Raw genomic sequence first — 16,742 nt, 5'->3', positions numbered from 1 at the left:
AAAATTATCTCCACAATCTTCTATTCTTAGAACCCCTCACAACCAAGCCTTTTCGACGTATCACATTCTACGGCAACCACAATAAATGAGATTTAAAATGGACACCGACATACTTGATAATATTCTCTCCCTGGAAGAACAATTCTATAAAGAAGGCTACGACCTCGGTGTCATCGATGGTGCTCGTGCAGGATACACAGAAGGAAGCGTCTTCGCCGTTGAAAAATCATTCGAGAAGTTAGTCCAACTAGGCAGATTGTATGGCAGAGTATTAGTCTGGAACCAGAGGTTAATCAGCTCATCAACAACTACCGAGGGCATGAACGAAGATATACCCTCAAAGGATGAAGATGAAAACGCAATCAACACCGATATATGCAACTCAATGCCCGCATTGCATCCCGGCTCAAGACTAGCAAAGAACATCCAAACACTACTCGGCTTAGTCGACCCTGCTACACTGGTTTTACAGAATACTGAAGATGCGGTTTCGGAGATTGAGGAGAGGCTCAAGGGTGCTTTGGTGAAGGTTAAGTTGATTCAGAGGGCTTTGGGGGAGTCAACTAATGTTTTTGTGGAGGAAGGTGGTGTTGGAGCTGGGGATGGGTCGGGGAGTATTGAGGATATTAGCTCTTTGCGTGTGAGGCATTGAGGATTCTTTGGTGGAGGATGAAGACTACTATGGATTTGTGGACAATGTGCGAGTCACTGGTTGGGGTATCTGGACAGACAGCATGTGATGCCAGATCCAGCTTTTTCGTCGATGGGTTGCAGGATCCTAGGCGCTCCTCGTACGACATCTAGGTTGTATGCAACATTATCTGAGATGGGACAATCCCCTTGATGGACTGCAGTCCACTAATTTGACTGCGATCGCATTCCTATGCGACGACAGACAACGCATGAACTTTGATTGTGGGATTGTTGCTTGAAATCCTACTGAACAGTCAACAGCAAGTCTTGAACAGCCTGCCAGCTGTGCTGACTATCAAATCTGAAATCATCACTGGATTGTTTCGGTCAACCTGCTTATAGATCATAATTTGAAGATCCCACTATTTCAGCAGAATTCTCTCTGACCGCTTCATGGTGGCAGATGGTTCATGCAGAAGTGGAGCGACTAGAACTTGTCGACTTGTCCAGATGCAGCAATGAGAATAAGAAATTAGCAATGATGTTGGATTAGATTTACACCGCTTTAGAATACATATTTCACAAGGGAAGAGCATAAAGTCATTATAATCCATTGAGAAAACAATAAGAATCCATTCAAGCTTTCATCATCTCAAGGAGTAGTAGATCTGGCACGTGAAGATACGGTGTGATAAGATCGCGTGCTTATTTGGGTTTATCAACATCCGCCTAGAACTTTCTCAGTCTCAGTCTACACCACAACTTTTTTTGACTGTGTGTGTCTTTCCTGGTCACTGCTACTTCATACCAGGTACCAACAGCTGATGACATCTGGCTTTGAGTCTGGTTAGAATACATTCAATACTCCTCCCTGCTAGGCAGGGGTTTATCACTCTTGTTGACAATTCTGGCCTGTTTGTCAGTCACCCTTTTATTCCCCGCGACGACTTCCAAGTGATGATTGACGACTGACACCGCTCACCAGTAACAGACAAGAACAGAAAAAAACAATGTGGATTCTCCGTGTCTTCTCCTCGGCCATCTACCTGACCGCGATCGTCCTCTCGATCCCACTCGCCTTTGATGTCGGCGGCAAAACTTGCGGTCTGGCCTATTCGCTCTCTCTCGCCAGTTTCTACTTCTTCTTTTCACTACTGAAATTGGCGACACCCGACTCGTCGCGGTTCAGGAGATTATTCGTCATTCTCGTGGGGTCAACGCAATGGATCATCGTGCCGGCGTTGTTGATCTGGTCGCTGAATTTGTTTTCGGTGGATTCAAAGAGTCGCAACAATACCAACGGGTCATGGGTCGATAGATACACCAGCGGCAGTCATGCAAAAGAAATTGACAGCGGTTTATGGAATGGTATTTCGACATGGGTTTTTGGTCCTGGCGGTTTGGTGGAATCGTTTGCTATTGGGAGCTGGGATAAGCTTTTGCGATGGTCGTCGCCTTTCTTTCAGCTTGTTGAGGGTTTTTGCAGTCTGCTTGTTATCCAGGCTGCTGGGCAAATTACGCGTTGGCTGGTCAATAGGAGTGGTGGTGATACGTGGATGGTAAGGCAGTCAGTTTCTATGGTTCATCTTGGATGCTAACACTCCACAGATCAGTCTCCTTGTCGTATCTGCTTCGATCATTTCCAGCTCGGTCTATTTCCTCTGGCGCATTCTCCAGTTCCCCGAAATTTCCAACGTGGATGCCGCTCTTATTGGTGTCGCGATCACTAGCGCTGTCATTTTGTGCGCCTGGGGAATTGGAAGTGGTCGTGGCAATGCAGTCGAGAGCTCGCTTCTCTTTGCTTACATTGTCCTGTGCGTCTACCAGATCTTCACCGACTATCAACCATCTGCACCTGTCGAGCAAGCTCCTCCAGCCCAAGCAGCGGATTTTCCCCCTCTGCCACCTATCATCATGGCGTCGTATAGCACATTGATGAACCTGCTGTCGCTGCTACCGTCTATTCTCCATGCTGCGTTCAATGTCATTGCTGCCGCTTTCAGTGCCGTCACACCATCGATCTTGATCACCCTTACCTATCGCCTATTCGTGTTCTACGCCTCCACGCGCATTATACCTGCAGTTCGCGAATCCGGTGCCCGAGCCTTGTCGCAAGAAGCATCACTCGACGACGATGATGGTGCCAACAAGCTTTTGGGCTTACTAAGCTGGTTTTCTCCCAGTATACTCGTCGCGGTCTATACCAGCTTATTAATGCAGCATTTTGCCGCCAATTCGCAAGGCGCAGCTGGCGGTGCAGCGGGTGGGCAGTGGTGGTTGAGTCAAGGGGATGTAGGCTCGAATTTCTGGCGATGGATTAATTTGGCTTGTACGATGGCGCTTTATGCGTTTGAGTTGTGGATTGCTCAGGAAGATGTTGATACGGGGCTGATGGGGCATTGGAAGACGGATTGATCGACTGACATGAAAGTTTGTTTCGTGTTTTCTTTTATACCCTTGACTGGGGATATATCCATATGTGCAGCCCAAACCCTGCCAGTCTCAATCACGACTCTGTAGTGAGTTCGGTCGCCCTTGGATTGATCAGAAAGACATACGCAATCTCTGAATAGCCAGCACACAGTCAATGTGCCAGAACGGGTCCATTTCCAGACGCTCGCCGATTTTCAGTTCTGTTCCACGTCTTGCCACTGTTGAAGCCGCACTTTTCGCTTCATCCTCGCAACCACCCCTCCCATTTTCTTTATATCTTCCTTTGTCATGATGATACCCAACTAAGAATGTCGCGTTTTCATCCCTTCCGTCTTCCTACTTCTTACATGTCATTTCGTGATGTATTCGATGATTGACTGTTTACGCACTAACTCTGAGAGACGGTGCAGTAACCCTTTTACATCCTAGCTAGCTAGAAGAACAAAACCCAGAACAAGATCCTTTCCTATTTCCTACTCCGGAGGCCCCTGAATATATACCATTCAGGGACCTTTCGATTTTCCAGTTTCTTATCAAAGATACCCACTTCTCCAGCTATCCCCTTTGCCATCTCTTTGTTGATAGCATTGCACCGCACTCCCTATTTCATTCTTATTCTCTTCTCGCTCGATTACTCCCTGACAGCAATAGCTAAATTCATGCGGGCTCTTTCCGTTCTTGTATGTATATACATACTTTTCTGCTTAGACTGTTTGAGATCTTGCGATAGACCTTACATGTAGCAGCAATGAAGATTCGAAATAACTGATCTGGAGGTCCTTTCAGGAGTTATTCATAGTTCCTCAATTACCTAGGTAGTCAATGTAACAGAAGACCCGTAGTAATGCGTTGTATATTTTTCTCTCAATGGCATATTCTATCTTCTTTATCTCATTCACCAACTCAAGCAGAAACAGCTCCAGCAGCAGCAGCTTGTTGCTGAATCTGTGCTTGCAATTGAATAATCTTTACATTCAAAAAGCTCCAAGTCAGATATACCATCACAGCCAAAAGCAGCAAAAAGAAACTTACCTCGGTCCTCTTCCTATCACTCTTACTATTAATCTCCTGAATCTGCGTCTCTATCCGTTTTCTGTCCTCGCAGATTAGCTTAAAGATAAGAATTCAGAGAACGGAGAAGAGGCGTACATTTCCTTCTCGATGAATTCCAATCGACCATCAACAGCCATGACGGCTTCGGACTTTTCCTGCTTTAGCAGGACTGGTCCGACGAGTTTGTAGATTTTGGAGTCGTCGTCTAGGGATGCGAATTCCTTTGACGGTCAGTATGTCATTCTCGACAAGACCAGTAAATGTGTAAGGGAAGGCTTACTTGCTGCACGGCTTGGTTTTCTTGTTGTTGCGATTCGAGCTTTTGTCGTGCTAGGATGATGGATTCTAGTTCTGTATGTCTGCCGCTTAGCATTTTCTCTTCTCATTTCTTCTCCGCAGAAAATGGTAATGAGACAATACCTGCTTGAAGATTTTGATATTCTTCTGAGAGCGCCTGTAGCGCTTTTTGTGCTGCTTCCATTTTGATATTCAGGGTTGAATGTCTTGTGGATTAAGTTAGCGGGGAGGGTTTTCTATGTATGTCAAACTAGTTTCCCCGTCCGATGGCGGCAGGCACTCGAGTTCCAAACATAAACATCTCTCTGATTCCGCCTTCGACTTATTGAAACTTCCTCTACGATATTTTCTCACGATATTCTAGCTGCAAAGACTTGTGTCTTGAATTGATCATTTCTACATCTAGTGATCCTATCGTCCTCTCGAGTCTTTGCGCGTGCGTTTGGAGTTGGCAACCCCACTCCAAGCGGACAATCCATCTCCAAGTCACCTATCTTTCAAGTCAAAGACACAAACTCTCAGCATACACAAAATGAGTAACACCGACTTCCTCGGCCGGGCCATCGACACCGTAAAAAAAGCCATCGAACATGATAATGCGGGCGAATACGAAAAGGCTTATCAAGGCTACTACGCCGCGCTGGAGTTGTTCATGCTCGCCCTCAAATGGGAGAAGAATCCCAAGTCGAAGGAGATGATTCGAGCAAAGACGGGTGAATATATGGATCGCGCGGAGAAGTTGAAGAATCATTTGGCGAATGCAGATAATAAGAAGAAACCGAGCGCGGTGGGCGCGAATGGGAAAGTGGCGAATGGGGGTGGGAAGGGGTGAGTTTTCTTCTTTTCGATAGACTTGAAAATATGCTAATTTTTACTGAATATAGGAAAGAAGACGAGGACGGCGAAGATGCAGAAGCTAAAAAGTTACGAGGCGCTTTGCAAGGGGCCATTCTATCCGAAAAACCTAACGTGCGATGGGAGGATGTTGCCGGTTTGGAAAATGCAAAGGAAGCTTTGAAGGAGGCTGTTATATTACCGATAAAATTCCCTCATTTATTCACGGGCAAACGACAACCTTGGAAGGGTATATTGATGTATGGACCCCCTGGAACGGGAAAGTCATATCTCGCAAAAGCCGTTGCGACGGAAGCAAACAGTACATTTTTCAGCGTTAGTAGTAGTGATTTGGTTTCGAAATGGATGGGTGAAAGTGAAAGGTTGGTCTTAAACCTAGGTTTTCTTGTCGAAAGGAGCTAACATGTGTGTAGACTTGTCAAGCAATTGTTCAATATGGCAAGAGAGAACAAACCGGCTATTATTTTCATTGACGAAGTTGATGCCCTCTGTGGACCGCGTGGAGAAGGTGAATCCGAAGCATCTCGACGCATCAAGACCGAACTTCTCGTGCAAATGGACGGAGTCGGCAAGGATTCAAGAGGAGTTTTGATTTTGGGCGCAACGAACATCCCCTGGCAACTGGACGCTGCCATTCGACGACGATTCCAACGGAGAATTCATATCAGTCTACCGGATATCAATGCACGTATGAAAATGTTCATGCTGGCCGTGGGCAGCACGCCGTGCAACCTGACGCAGGCCGATTACCGACATTTGGCGGAGATTAGTGCAGATTATTCCGGCAGTGATATTAGTATAGCGGTGCAGGACGCGTTGATGCAGCCTATTCGGAAGATTCAAACAGCCACACATTACAAAAAGGTATGTCTTCTGTCTTATTCTGTTGGTATTATCTAACTGACAATGACTTGTAGGTCCTCGTCGACGGCGTCGAGAAATTCACCCCCTGCTCACCCGGAGATAACGGCGCAATGGAAATGAATTGGATGGAAGTTGATTCTGAGAGACTGCTCGAGCCACCTCTTGTCTTGAAAGATTTTATCAAAGCTATTAAGAATTCCAGACCGACTGTCAGCAGGGAAGATTTGGAGCGGAATGCTGAATGGACTAAGCAGTTTGGGAGCGAGGGTTCATAATCATTACATCTTAACTTTTCTTTTCACTCAATTCAATTCAGACCACCTCACTTCGTTATGGGTCCATCTCGTTTCTCCGTACAGTTGTGATATGACATTTCAAGATCTGGAGTTTTGGTCTCAATGGTTATGTCATCTGTTGAACGTGTTTTGTTGGTCTGGACAGGCGTTGTCATCCACTATGCTACTATATCCCATACCTAGACATCATTTCATATAAATACATTGACCAGGATCCTTAGTTTGATCAATTAATAAAGATCGTAGATAGATAGTGAGCTAAACTAAATGAGGCCTAGTGTCATCTCTGCAAGCGGACTAACGTTTTGGCTGATAGGCAGTCACCCCTCACGCTCATTCATCTCTCTCTCCAGAGAGAGAATCCTCGTCTTCTCGACCTGTCACTAGACTGACCTCATTATATTTGACCTATCTACTAGTTATCCGAGCTAGAGAACAAGGTTGTTGCCATTACTCAGCAATCTCACCAACAGATTGCGCCACTTTCGGCATTCTTTCACGTTCCACTATCGTCCGAACTAATCTTGATTACTCGTCACGTTCGCATCTGAAACAAGCACGGACTGACATCAGAAACAAATGTCAGCATCCTTTATATTCTCGACATTCTTCCACTCTTAAATAAACGTCTTGTGATCCTCCTATTTCCAACAAAAGACCGGATTTCAGATTGCACCGATCTACATACTACATGCGTTCATATCATGCCGCCATGATCCGACGCAACTCCGATCTAGAAATCCATCTACCAGATGCAGATGCACCTTCATCCGCTGGAATCAATTCCACTGATGTAGAAATGCTCACATCCGACGACGAAAAGCGAGTTCTCTCACTGCCCCCTCATATCGCGGCTCGTTTCTATCGACGATCCGCCAGCGCTCGACGCGCATCCGATAAGCTCTCACGCCGGGGTTCTGTCTCTTCGATTCACTCGCATCACTCGAATACATCTGCACACGGCGGCCCGCAAAGCGACCACGTTGCGCAGCATCTCCGTCGTGCCTCCATTCTGGAATCCCGCAAAGCACGCCTAGCCGACCGCGCTGCTTATGCCGAGAAAGTGAGACTCCGGGCAGCTGTTGCGAAAGCTGCAACAAGGAATCTCCAACGAGAAGAAAGGGCCCTGGCTGCGCAGCAGGCTCGTGAACGACTCCTAGCTGAAATTACCGCGAAATGTGAAGATGAAGTCCGCCGGGCCAAGAAGAAAGCTGAAGAAACTCGCGAATTGAAAGCTGCAAAGTACGCTCGTCTTCGTTTGGAAATGGCGGAGAAGTTTGCCGAGGCTGAAAAGAGACGGTTACAGTATCAGCAGACGCACCGGAGGCCACGGACGGCTAGTCTACCTTCTGGAGAAGAAAGCAAGATGGTGAAAACGGTGCTCAATTCATTGACGCGTGATGCAGCGGCTCGGATTATTCAAAAGGCTTGGAAGAATTATGTTGCGCGAAAGGTGATGGGTTCATTCCGATCTCTGAATCTCTCACGAGAACAAACTGCTATCATGTCCTTCGACGATTTGAGTTCGCTTCTTTCGGAGGATACCGTTTTGGAGACAATGGGGAGAGTGCTTCGACTCTGCGGATTGCAGGACATGGATGGTGGACCAGTAAGCGAGCGAGGTGCTGTCCGGACATTTTTAAGCAGTTACTTGATTCTATCGCATCCGTCTTCGGTGATGAGCAGCGGTGGCGAGCAAGAACAAGACTTGACTGAGAAAGCGCGCGACTTGGTTGTGTCATTTGAGCAGATCACGGAGCGGCTTCTGAAGCATCAGTCTATCACTTCCATGTCCAGCGAGCTTCAGGTTCTGCGGGAAGCATACGGGGTCTTTTTCTCGGCTTTTCATGCTTGGAAGACTCACGATTCTACCGTGTTGATTGAGATCATGCTAGCTCAATTCGTTGAGTTGGAGCTTATTTGGCAGACTGTAAAGGAAGATCGAGCAGGAGGTGCCGCAGATGAATATTATCAGGGAATTCGACACAATCAAATTATGCTTTTGGCTAGGTTGAAACGACTTGCCGGTTCCGATAGGGCTCTGGACATGGTCAAAGAAGCATTGAGAAAGGCCAAGCGAGAGAAGAAGCGCTCAAAGTCGTCTAAACAATCGATCCCACGGTCCGCAGCAGTTTTGAATAATGCCGATGCTCACGCGGATAGCGTTTCGTCTCCGATCAGTGAGACATTCAACAATGTCGAAAGTGCCGTACTGCATGAATTGGACAAGCAAAGATTGTCACCTCATGAGAGCTTTACGAAAGCCTTGACAGCTTTACCTGAAAACCGTGTTCTAGTACACGAATTATTGATCAACCGGGAGTTCAGGATTGAGCAAACCCAATACACCGCTCCTCGCCAACAACTCATGAAACATATGACCGACATGATGAGAAGTGATGTTGATGCAGGTCTGGGAACAAAGTGGATAGTTGCAATGGCCACTGTTATACAAGACCGACTTTTGAGGTCCTTGAGACCCGGAAATTCTCTGCATGTTTTGATCAGCGAGGCATTGGACCCGAAGTTGATTGAGAATCAATGTAACGCCGGTACATTCTCGTACGATTTTTTCTTCGAGTTTATGAGTCGTATACTGCCTCAACTTTGCGCCCCTGCCCGTGACGCTGAAGTCAAAGCTTTTGCTGAAGACAAGTCGGCTGATCCTATTGATCGACTTTCTAAGTTGATGGGTATTATTGACCTGTTATCTTTGGACCATACCAATTTTATGATTCAAGTCGCTGCTCCTCAGCTGATTCAAGAAGCACCGGGTTATGAGCAGAGGACATTTCAAAAGGGACTTGAGGATGGTACCATCAACCTTGACAAGACCAGGCGATTCTGGCAAAAAAATCATAATCTCGTGGTTGACGATATGAAGCGACGAGATCCGGAAATTGCAGAGAGACAAATACAACCTCCAGCTGCCAAGGTTTATGCGCAAGGCCTGGTCGATCTTGTACTCAGTAATGCCCCTGTTCCGTCAGATCTTGTTCCTGAAACACTCGAACTGGACAATGCGCGACTTGAAAAACTGCACATGACTGCATTCAAGATTGCTGCGACGGCAGCTGTCCTCCTTACCGCGAAAAACTTATTGAAACGAGATGTACGATCACAATGGAAAGCAGAAGCGGATCGCATCTTGTCCCTTGATTTTGCCGAAATCAAACCGGAGAGAATCCAGTCGATTATTGAATCTACTCGACCGATGCCAGCTGCTGCTCGGATACAATTGTTATCGACTATGAGACGGGTATTGAACCCAGTTGCCACAGCCACTACCTCTGTGGACTACACATTGAGTTCTCAGATGCCATCAATTGAATATGTCTCGGGAGCCGGTTCCTCCTCGTCTTCTACTACTTCCGCCTCCACATCCACCGTGACTGAGAGCACTACCACATCATCATCTTCCTCGTTCACAGACCCGGTAGCACGACTCATGCTCTCCCGTCTTCGCACTCACATCTTATCCCGACTCAGCGCTGCAAGTGCTAGCGAACGAGTCCGCGCAACAACCACGGCAAGTCAATCCCTGGCCGCTGCGGGGATGCCCGAGTTCGTCAACGAGGTTGGTAAATTGGTCGATGAGTTGAGTAAAGTGAGGGATGTAGACTGGACGTGTCACAGCTTGGTCTATGAGAGGGTTATCAGTGAATCTGTTACTAGTTAGACGCACCAGAAGACTCGTTGATGCTTCATAGAGTTTGCATTGGTTTTCGTTTCTGCTCAATTTTGAATGGATTTGGTTTATGATTTTATTCCTCATTTGTGCCATATTATCGATGCATACTAAATTGTTCAAGAATGATATCATTTGTTGATCCTATTCCAAGACTTCCAAGACTGTTTGAACTCATCGTAGAAACTATGGTACATTTCAAGTAGCTATTCTGCTTCTTTTGGGAGTTGATATCTCTTTGGGACATCTTCCCATCATTTGTTGATCCTATCCCAGGGCCGATCAAACTAATTCTGGAATGTCTTCTCTAACCCATAATGCTGTTCCTTTTAGGAGCTTGATGATATCTCTTTGGGATATCATTCTCACTCCACGCGATCCGTACCCGTAATCGCCCATATGCGCACAGCTTTTTGGCCTAGTTGGCCAGTCCCAACAGGCAATTGTTCGCAAATTCGGCGAGAAGTGGATGCATGCGGTATTGGATGTTCAAAATCACCTGCTGGGTTGTGGGCGTTCAGATACCTGGCTAAGATCTCCGCGCATATTGGGGACCGGAGCCGCTTAGTCCGGATGTTGTGGACATAGATAAGGAGGAACGCTGTTCAGGTTCCCCGAATCGAATCAAACGTTTTAAATTTCTGCGCATGATGTGGAAGCAACTATCCAAAACTGCGTATCTAGGCTTATAGCTGGGTCATGCATGTTGAGGTGCCTCTCAAGGAGGGGCCGCGCATACTGGGCCCAATTCACTTAACTTGGACGTTGTTGAGACGGAGAAAAGGGCAAGTTGCTCAAGATCCCCAAATCTGATGGAGCCGGTTGATTTTCTGCGTGTGTCTTTGAAGAAACCTATGGTACCCAAGCCCTTGATTCTGAGACTGGCCGTCGTTTGAGAATGTCACGCGGATGAGAAATGCACCCTGACATTCATAGTGACGAACAGAGACTTTCACTTAGCGTTGTCGAAAAGAGTGTCTCTCATACACAAATGATCTGGCAAGGCAGTAGTTCGAGATTAGTAATCAGGAATCCGTATAACTTATCGTGCATGACGGAGAATCATGTACCAATTGACCTGGTTCAACGCTTGGCGATATTCGTTACGTTGGGTAGCCCGCGCTTCATAAACCATTCAAATTGTCACCCCCATAACGGTGCTCCGTTTTTGGCGCAATGGTCGAACTTCTGTTTCAACACGTCGTTTGGAAGGAGTTTACTATAGCAGCCGGTGGGGAGTTGGGCAATGGGTCTGGTGGGAGATGAGCCTGTACGAGGGCATTCTGATTATCTTTGGAGGATTGTATTCAAGTCGAAATCATTCCATGGAGTGATATTCTGAGTCCCAGTTCTCTTCAGCAAGCCAGTTCCTCTTTTTTGGCATTCCAATCGTGACAACCATCAATGAAGATTTTGCGTTAGGCGAACTTTCGTTCCTCGTCTGCCATCACGGCAGCTCCGTGTCTGTTAGTTCTGCAAAATGGTGATTAATTAGGCTCGACACAGCCATTTTGGGTGAAGGAAATACACAAAATCTTAGAACATCGCCTCATTCGACATGATCCATGTTCAATCGTCTAGTATGCGCGCAGTCCAGTCGATATTCCTAACGATTCGAATTCATAGGTCCCTCAGTTCCACTGTTCCAGACATCCTCGCCAGGTTTCCCCATTGTAAACAGTAATGGCGGTATCCAAGTACGAGTCCTTCTCATCCACCTTGGAGGTTAATGCGACGTCAAACGGTCAAACGACTCGGTTATTCTCCCTGAGGTAGCGCCAATGCGGTACCGCCATTGGATAGCGGCCCGAGTCATACATTTACCCATGGGCATACCTGTGCCCACGGCCCCGAAAACAACAATGGGTGTATAACGGACGCATTATAGTGGGATGATGATGACTTGATTGGTCTCTCTCTAGGTCTCCGGTGGGGAGCTGGTAAATAACTAAGTAATTTCACGTGATAGGGTGCGGCTCGAACACGTGTGAGAGCAACAAGTGCTCGCAGATTGTCTCCCACTAATCCCAGACGCCCGCCAGCAAGGTTGACCCAATGGCAAATTACTATGTTGGATTCATGGCCTTGTACGGAATCAACCATGGTAATGTGTAGAAGTTCCTGGAACGGAAGGCCAGTCTTGGTCTTGAGTGCTCGAATAAAATCATAGTAACGGGTGATCTGTGCTTTGTACGGCGTTATGATGGTGAGTTGCCATTGTCCTTAAAGAATAGCCAAGTGAATATAACATTCCGGCAACTCTTGATTGCCTGCTTGTTTTGCGCTGTAATCCTCTCAGGACCTAAGTCAGCGTCCAGAGGTGATTTCGATGAACGAAAGGAAGGTACTGCAATATAGTAACTTCACTCCCAAATCAAAATATTTCAGGCCGAGATCAGTATAGATATGGAGCGGCCTTCCTTCGTTATAGCCAGGTTCTGCCACGATGGTGTAGGACACATTTGATCAATGTCTTCTTCATAGATTTCCAGCACTGGTCGACCGAAGGATCTCAGCGATCTTTGCGTCCTTGTTGACTGTGACTATCTGCACGATCGCGTGTGAGAGCAACAATTGCTCGTCGATTGTCCCCCCCGAATCCCATACCAGCCCCAGCGATAATGTTTATCCAGTCGCAGATAATAATGTTTGATTCGTGTTCTTGGATTGCATCAACCGTGGTAACTTGCGGAAGTTCATGGGACTGAAGGCCAGTTTCGGCCTGATTGTTTGCTGTTTGAGGTATTCACTGATAGTCGCATACCGACTTTCATATCAAATGAGAGCTGATGGTTGCCCGCCTTTGTAGTGGGGATATTCTCTAATCTCTGATTGTCATCCTTCTGTAAAGAGAGGAGCAGACCCTGCGACATCTTCTTTTGCTCACTATCGCTCAGAACAATCGAAGTATGGACGGTGTATAATTTGAGGTCATCCATTCTCAGGTGACTATAGTCATTGAGACTTGCGAAGTTTGTATGTCTTTTAGCACCCTTCTCAACTTGAACTAACGAAGTGTCTTGATAGATAGAATCTGATGTTTGCGAACAACTTCATATCAGACGAAACAGGCCAACGTACACTCCTAACGGGGCCTCGTTTTTGGTCGAACGGTATATGTTCCACTCCCATATCATAGTAACGGGCGATCTGTGCTTTGTAGTGGGTACGGAAATTCCTCGTAAATAGACTGCAGCAGATCGCTCACGACGTTCGAATTCTTCTCATTGTATCGTGACGAAGTCTTGTGATCGCGTCCGGCTTCCGAATCCACGACATGGATACCGAGAAGTCAAACAAATTCAGGATCCAACACCATGTTGCTTGAATGCTTCGAGATTTAACATTGGATTTTTTCAGAAAAGATGATATCGATGTCCACGCAGGCCGTGTTTGTCCACCAAGATCGGATTCGGACTTGCCACGGGTCTGGGCCGGGAGGTCGATGTCGCAACCGTTTTCTGGAATCTGAATTCGTAACGATCACCAGATCCAAAGTGAGAAAGGCAATGCCCACTGCCCAGAGAACTGCTGAGGTGGATCATAAGTATGCGCAGCTTTTCGGTCTAGTCGGGCAGTTTCAACGCATAACGACTTTCGTATAGGCCGTGGTGCTCTTAGATAAACATCCAACGCTTTCTGGAATGTTTTGGCTTCTTGTTTTATAACCTCCTTCTCGAAACTCGTCGTTGTCTTTCTCAGAAGCATGGTGAGATCTGTATTCTTGTTTTGAAGATCCACCTCGATTGCTTCGTGTTTCGTCTTGGAACTCTTCGTCCATGATGAGTCGGGTGCGTTCGAATTCAAGTTTCTTCTCTTCACGGTGGAATCCCTAGACGAGTTCATGACATGGTTTTTCAGCTGATATCCTTGCGGGACGTCGTATCTAAGCCCACTCGCAGCCACAATTTTGCACAAGGCGAAACTCGGTATCGCTGTCATCTTTTGAAGAATCGTCGTTCTCTCTGCCCTTGCTTGTGTTCGTTGTATCTACCACAGTCCTAATTGCTTTTTCATCAGGGTAGTTGTCGAGGAGATTGTCTGAGAGCGACGTAGGACTCGCAGACCCTAATAAATTCATCTCGCAGGTGGTTGGGCCCATTGTGACAAGCTGCATCGATTTCATCGAATGTAATTTTGGCTGCTATCAGAAGCTGAAATCGTTGAGGTCGCGTTTTCTTGTCGTGGTCGTTGACTTATCTTCTCGACCGTTATCACTCTTCTATCGTAGTGGCCACGCCTTCGCCCGAGCGCTGTGTTTGTAGGAGCAACAATCATAACACACAGATCGAGATCATATAAACTCTTCGCTAGCGTAGCCTGGACTAGCGTCTTTCCACACCCAAAGATGCCTTGGATAAGGGCAATTCCATTCCCTGGAATATTCCCAAAAAGATCAAACGTAGCTTGTTGCTTGGGATTCTAATTACGCAAATTCATCACTTGTTCGTGGATGCTAGCTGTTGCGAGCCGGGAAATATGCTGTTCAACGAAGAACAAGGCCCGTACAGCCAAATTCTCCGAAGTTATGAGCAAAGTTGTGCACCAGGAGAACACATTTCTCGTTTTTAGGAAGGGTCATGATATCCTCCACACCCAAGAAATTTTGGAATGTTGGCAACTGCTGTATGATGGTCTTCGGAGGTTGGGTTATTCGATTTATCTTGCAACTTCATTCGTTGTGTCAGGTAACGCGAGCGTTCCTGCAGTGTTGGCTTTCTCCATAGTGTGCAGAGCAGAAACATGTCAGTCGTTATTCGGCCAATTTCTGAGACTTCTGTAGGCGCATATAGACATATTTCCGGTCGACATGTTTCCAGTTGGTGCTCCCACGGGACGTTGTATCTCATTCCACGTGCAGCCACGGTCTTTGTTGTGTGAGCTTGAAACTCCAGCTCGCATGAAAATTTTACCCATGGCTTCTATTTGGAAGGCCAGGGGTTGTGAGAATCAGAAAATATACTGTTCTTCCAAAACGAGTCCCTATTTAAGAGGACAATCATTCAGTGTTGCTTAAATCTTGAGCCCAGGAGCAACATCCCAATCAAAGAGGAATTATGCTTCAGGAGTAGGAGCAACTTCAGGCTGTTGCAAATATTAGCCGATGCTATAACCCATAGAGATGTCTTCAGAACATACCAAAAGAAGGATAACTCTTATAATTGGATGTAAAGCAATCCTGATGTCTACATCTATGTAAGTCAGCAGCTTCTTCGGAAGCTCTTTTGTCTGAGGGACTCACCAGATTGATTTGTATCCATTTTTGTTACTTTCCATAGCAGATTTGATGGACAGCAGAACTCATAGCACAGATCGTTTATGAGCAGATGCTGGGCTCCACCAACTAGACCGGGAAGCTGCGCATACCAGATGATCTAGTACGGTAGTAAATAGCTAGGAGAGGTGATGCTCCAGACGATCGAGTGCATGTCCCAAGAGTAGATGTTTTTGAGAAAAGGAAAAAGGAAGAGAGAAAAGGAGAGGCAGGAAATAAATAAAGACAAGAAAAAGGGAGGCGGGCGAGGGGTTGGAAAATTTTTGTCGGGTGTTTCCAACCCCCGTGATAACGCCCACAGAACAAAGGAAATAATAATGAATGATGATAAATGACTGAAATATGACCTCAAATTATGGAAATGGGATGGTTCATGAAGTTTGTACATGTATGATAGAATAGATTGGAGGAATGGTTGTCAAAAATGCCTTGATATAAGAAAAGGGGAAAGCCCGTAAAGAGCATGCATCGTTGATATTTGGCCGTTGAAAATTGTCAGCAAAAATATACCTTCATAAACCAGTCAAATTGCGAACACTGTAACGGGATTCCGTTTTTGATTTCTGGTTCTCAAAAATGACTGTCTGGAGGAGAGGAAAGGAAGTCAAGTTCCAATGGGGGGTTCCAATGGGGGGTTCCAGGGCTTTTATATCCATCAACCGGGCGCCCAGTCCCAATGATCGCTGAGTAGTCGACACCGGTTCCAAAAAGGAGTCCGGTGAATTACTATGTCAAGTCATAGCTCTATTTGTACTACTTGAGTGTTGCTACTTGAAGTTCGAGTGTTGTCGTCGATATTCGCGGAAGTCACCTGATCTCCCTTGCCCTGCCAAGACTCGTCCTATTCATACACCTAAGTCATGAGTTTTCAAAAACAAAGAGAACCGGTCAAGCTGTCTTGAATATTTCTGGAAGTTCTGACTAATGTAATATTTGCATGTAACGACAGGACCATTGGCACTCACCGGTCAGGAGAAAAGGGCTTCTGAAAACAGCCAACCTAGACGGACTCCGGGCCTTGTCGAGAGCCGGTGTTGGCTTGAAGCTAATACATGAAAGAAGTGATTGATCTTGACGTAATAATCTGGTAATTGTCTGTAACTCCAAAGTAGATCTTTCTGAGATTCGTTTTCGACATTGAGAGGCAAAGTTGGCAGAGTATTAATGCGTTTATGTGACCCTAACCCTAACAAGTGTGATATATCTCTCGAGCAAAATTAATGTCTAAGCTATCAACCAATAGGCGAGCTAGACTAGAAATCTACCCTCGTTTTTCTGTACGATTTCTGCACAGCTTCTAATTTTATTTTGTTTATTAAAAGTATATGATCTAGTTAATTATAAAAAT

General features: G+C 46.1%; 7 protein-coding genes across 8 annotated transcripts; 4 read left to right on the top strand and 3 right to left on the bottom strand.

Annotated features, from left to right (window-relative positions):
* Positions 1-97: 97 nt before the first annotated feature.
* On the top strand, positions 98-652 carry TSTA_034850 (uncharacterized protein; the record flags this gene model as incomplete). Its single annotated transcript, XM_002480640.1, has 2 exons — positions 98-237; positions 298-652. The coding sequence occupies 2 exons, from the start codon at positions 98-100 to the stop codon at positions 650-652; spliced, it is 495 nt and encodes a 164-aa protein (XP_002480685.1).
* A 630-nt stretch (positions 653-1,282) lies between these two features.
* TSTA_034840 lies at positions 1,283-3,531 on the top strand. Of its 2 annotated transcripts, XM_002480638.1 has the most exons (4): positions 1,283-1,407; positions 1,485-1,551; positions 1,619-2,192; positions 2,242-3,531. In XM_002480638.1, exons 3-4 carry the CDS (start codon positions 1,644-1,646, stop codon positions 3,046-3,048), a joined length of 1,356 nt encoding a protein of 451 aa, XP_002480683.1. In that variant the 5' UTR covers positions 1,283-1,407; positions 1,485-1,551; positions 1,619-1,643; the 3' UTR covers positions 3,049-3,531. The 2 variants fall into 2 exon arrangements, with proteins under 2 accessions (XP_002480683.1, XP_002480684.1); XM_002480639.1 differs by having other exon boundaries at positions 1,283-1,551; positions 1,625-2,192.
* Positions 3,532-3,541: 10 nt separating this feature from the next.
* On the bottom strand, positions 3,542-4,632 carry TSTA_034830 (prefoldin subunit 6, putative). Its single transcript, XM_002480637.1, has 5 exons — positions 4,540-4,632; positions 4,400-4,470; positions 4,216-4,340; positions 4,099-4,159; positions 3,542-4,032 (listed from the first exon to the last, which is right to left on the bottom strand). The coding sequence occupies exons 1-5, from the start codon at positions 4,598-4,600 to the stop codon at positions 3,970-3,972; spliced, it is 381 nt and encodes a 126-aa protein (XP_002480682.1). The 5' UTR covers positions 4,601-4,632; the 3' UTR covers positions 3,542-3,969.
* Positions 4,633-4,757: 125 nt separating this feature from the next.
* TSTA_034820 (vacuolar sorting ATPase Vps4, putative) lies at positions 4,758-6,563 on the top strand. The gene is made up of 4 exons (XM_002480636.1): positions 4,758-5,244; positions 5,301-5,633; positions 5,685-6,135; positions 6,189-6,563. The coding sequence occupies exons 1-4, from the start codon at positions 4,949-4,951 to the stop codon at positions 6,408-6,410; spliced, it is 1,302 nt and encodes a 433-aa protein (XP_002480681.1). The 5' UTR covers positions 4,758-4,948; the 3' UTR covers positions 6,411-6,563.
* A 559-nt stretch (positions 6,564-7,122) lies between these two features.
* Positions 7,123-10,270, top strand: TSTA_034810 (IQ calmodulin-binding motif domain protein; the record flags this gene model as incomplete). The annotated part of the gene is made up of 1 exon (XM_002480635.1): positions 7,123-10,270. The coding sequence occupies one exon, from the start codon at positions 7,123-7,125 to the stop codon at positions 10,108-10,110; it is 2,988 nt and encodes a 995-aa protein (XP_002480680.1). The 3' UTR covers positions 10,111-10,270.
* A 2,131-nt stretch (positions 10,271-12,401) lies between these two features.
* On the bottom strand, positions 12,402-13,058 carry TSTA_034800 (uncharacterized protein; the record flags this gene model as incomplete). Its single annotated transcript, XM_002480634.1, has 2 exons — positions 12,402-12,852; positions 12,884-13,058. The coding sequence occupies 2 exons, from the start codon at positions 13,056-13,058 to the stop codon at positions 12,632-12,634; spliced, it is 396 nt and encodes a 131-aa protein (XP_002480679.1). The 3' UTR covers positions 12,402-12,631.
* A 544-nt stretch (positions 13,059-13,602) lies between these two features.
* Positions 13,603-14,221, bottom strand: TSTA_034790 (uncharacterized protein; the record flags this gene model as incomplete). The annotated part of the gene is made up of 2 exons (XM_002480633.1): positions 13,603-13,951; positions 14,016-14,221. The coding sequence occupies 2 exons, from the start codon at positions 14,219-14,221 to the stop codon at positions 13,603-13,605; spliced, it is 555 nt and encodes a 184-aa protein (XP_002480678.1).
* Positions 14,222-16,742: the final 2,521 nt, after the last annotated feature.

This window comes from Talaromyces stipitatus, genomic scaffold (genome assembly GCF_000003125.1).
Source record: "Talaromyces stipitatus ATCC 10500 scf_1105507295541 genomic scaffold, whole genome shotgun sequence".
NCBI lineage: Eukaryota > Fungi > Ascomycota > Eurotiomycetes > Eurotiales > Trichocomaceae > Talaromyces > Talaromyces stipitatus.
The sequence above is the reverse complement of the archived record's forward strand: the minus strand, read 5'-3'. Positions and strand labels throughout refer to the sequence as shown.

What these genes read in the sequence shown, in the direction of transcription:
- TSTA_034840 (XM_002480638.1), top strand. Translation starts at nt 1,644, where the DNA reads ATGTGGATTCTCCGTGTCTTCTCCTCGGCCATCTACCTGACCGCGATC. An exon ending in GTGGTGGTGATACGTGGATG is followed by an intron (nt 2,193 to 2,241) that starts GTAAGGCAGTCA and finishes AACACTCCACAG; the next exon opens with ATCAGTCTCCTTGTCGTATC.
- TSTA_034830 (XM_002480637.1), bottom strand. Translation starts at nt 4,600, where the DNA reads ATGGAAGCAGCACAAAAAGCGCTACAGGCGCTCTCAGAAGAATATCAA. An exon ending in GAATTCATCGAGAAGGAAAT is followed by an intron (nt 4,160 to 4,215) that starts GTACGCCTCTTC and finishes CTGCGAGGACAG; the next exon opens with AAAACGGATAGAGACGCAGA. An exon ending in GTGATAGGAAGAGGACCGAG is followed by an intron (nt 4,033 to 4,098) that starts GTAAGTTTCTTT and finishes TTGAATGTAAAG; the next exon opens with ATTATTCAATTGCAAGCACA.
- TSTA_034820 (XM_002480636.1), top strand. Translation starts at nt 4,949, where the DNA reads ATGAGTAACACCGACTTCCTCGGCCGGGCCATCGACACCGTAAAAAAA. An exon ending in TGGATGGGTGAAAGTGAAAG is followed by an intron (nt 5,634 to 5,684) that starts GTTGGTCTTAAA and finishes ACATGTGTGTAG; the next exon opens with ACTTGTCAAGCAATTGTTCA. An exon ending in CAGCCACACATTACAAAAAG is followed by an intron (nt 6,136 to 6,188) that starts GTATGTCTTCTG and finishes AATGACTTGTAG; the next exon opens with GTCCTCGTCGACGGCGTCGA.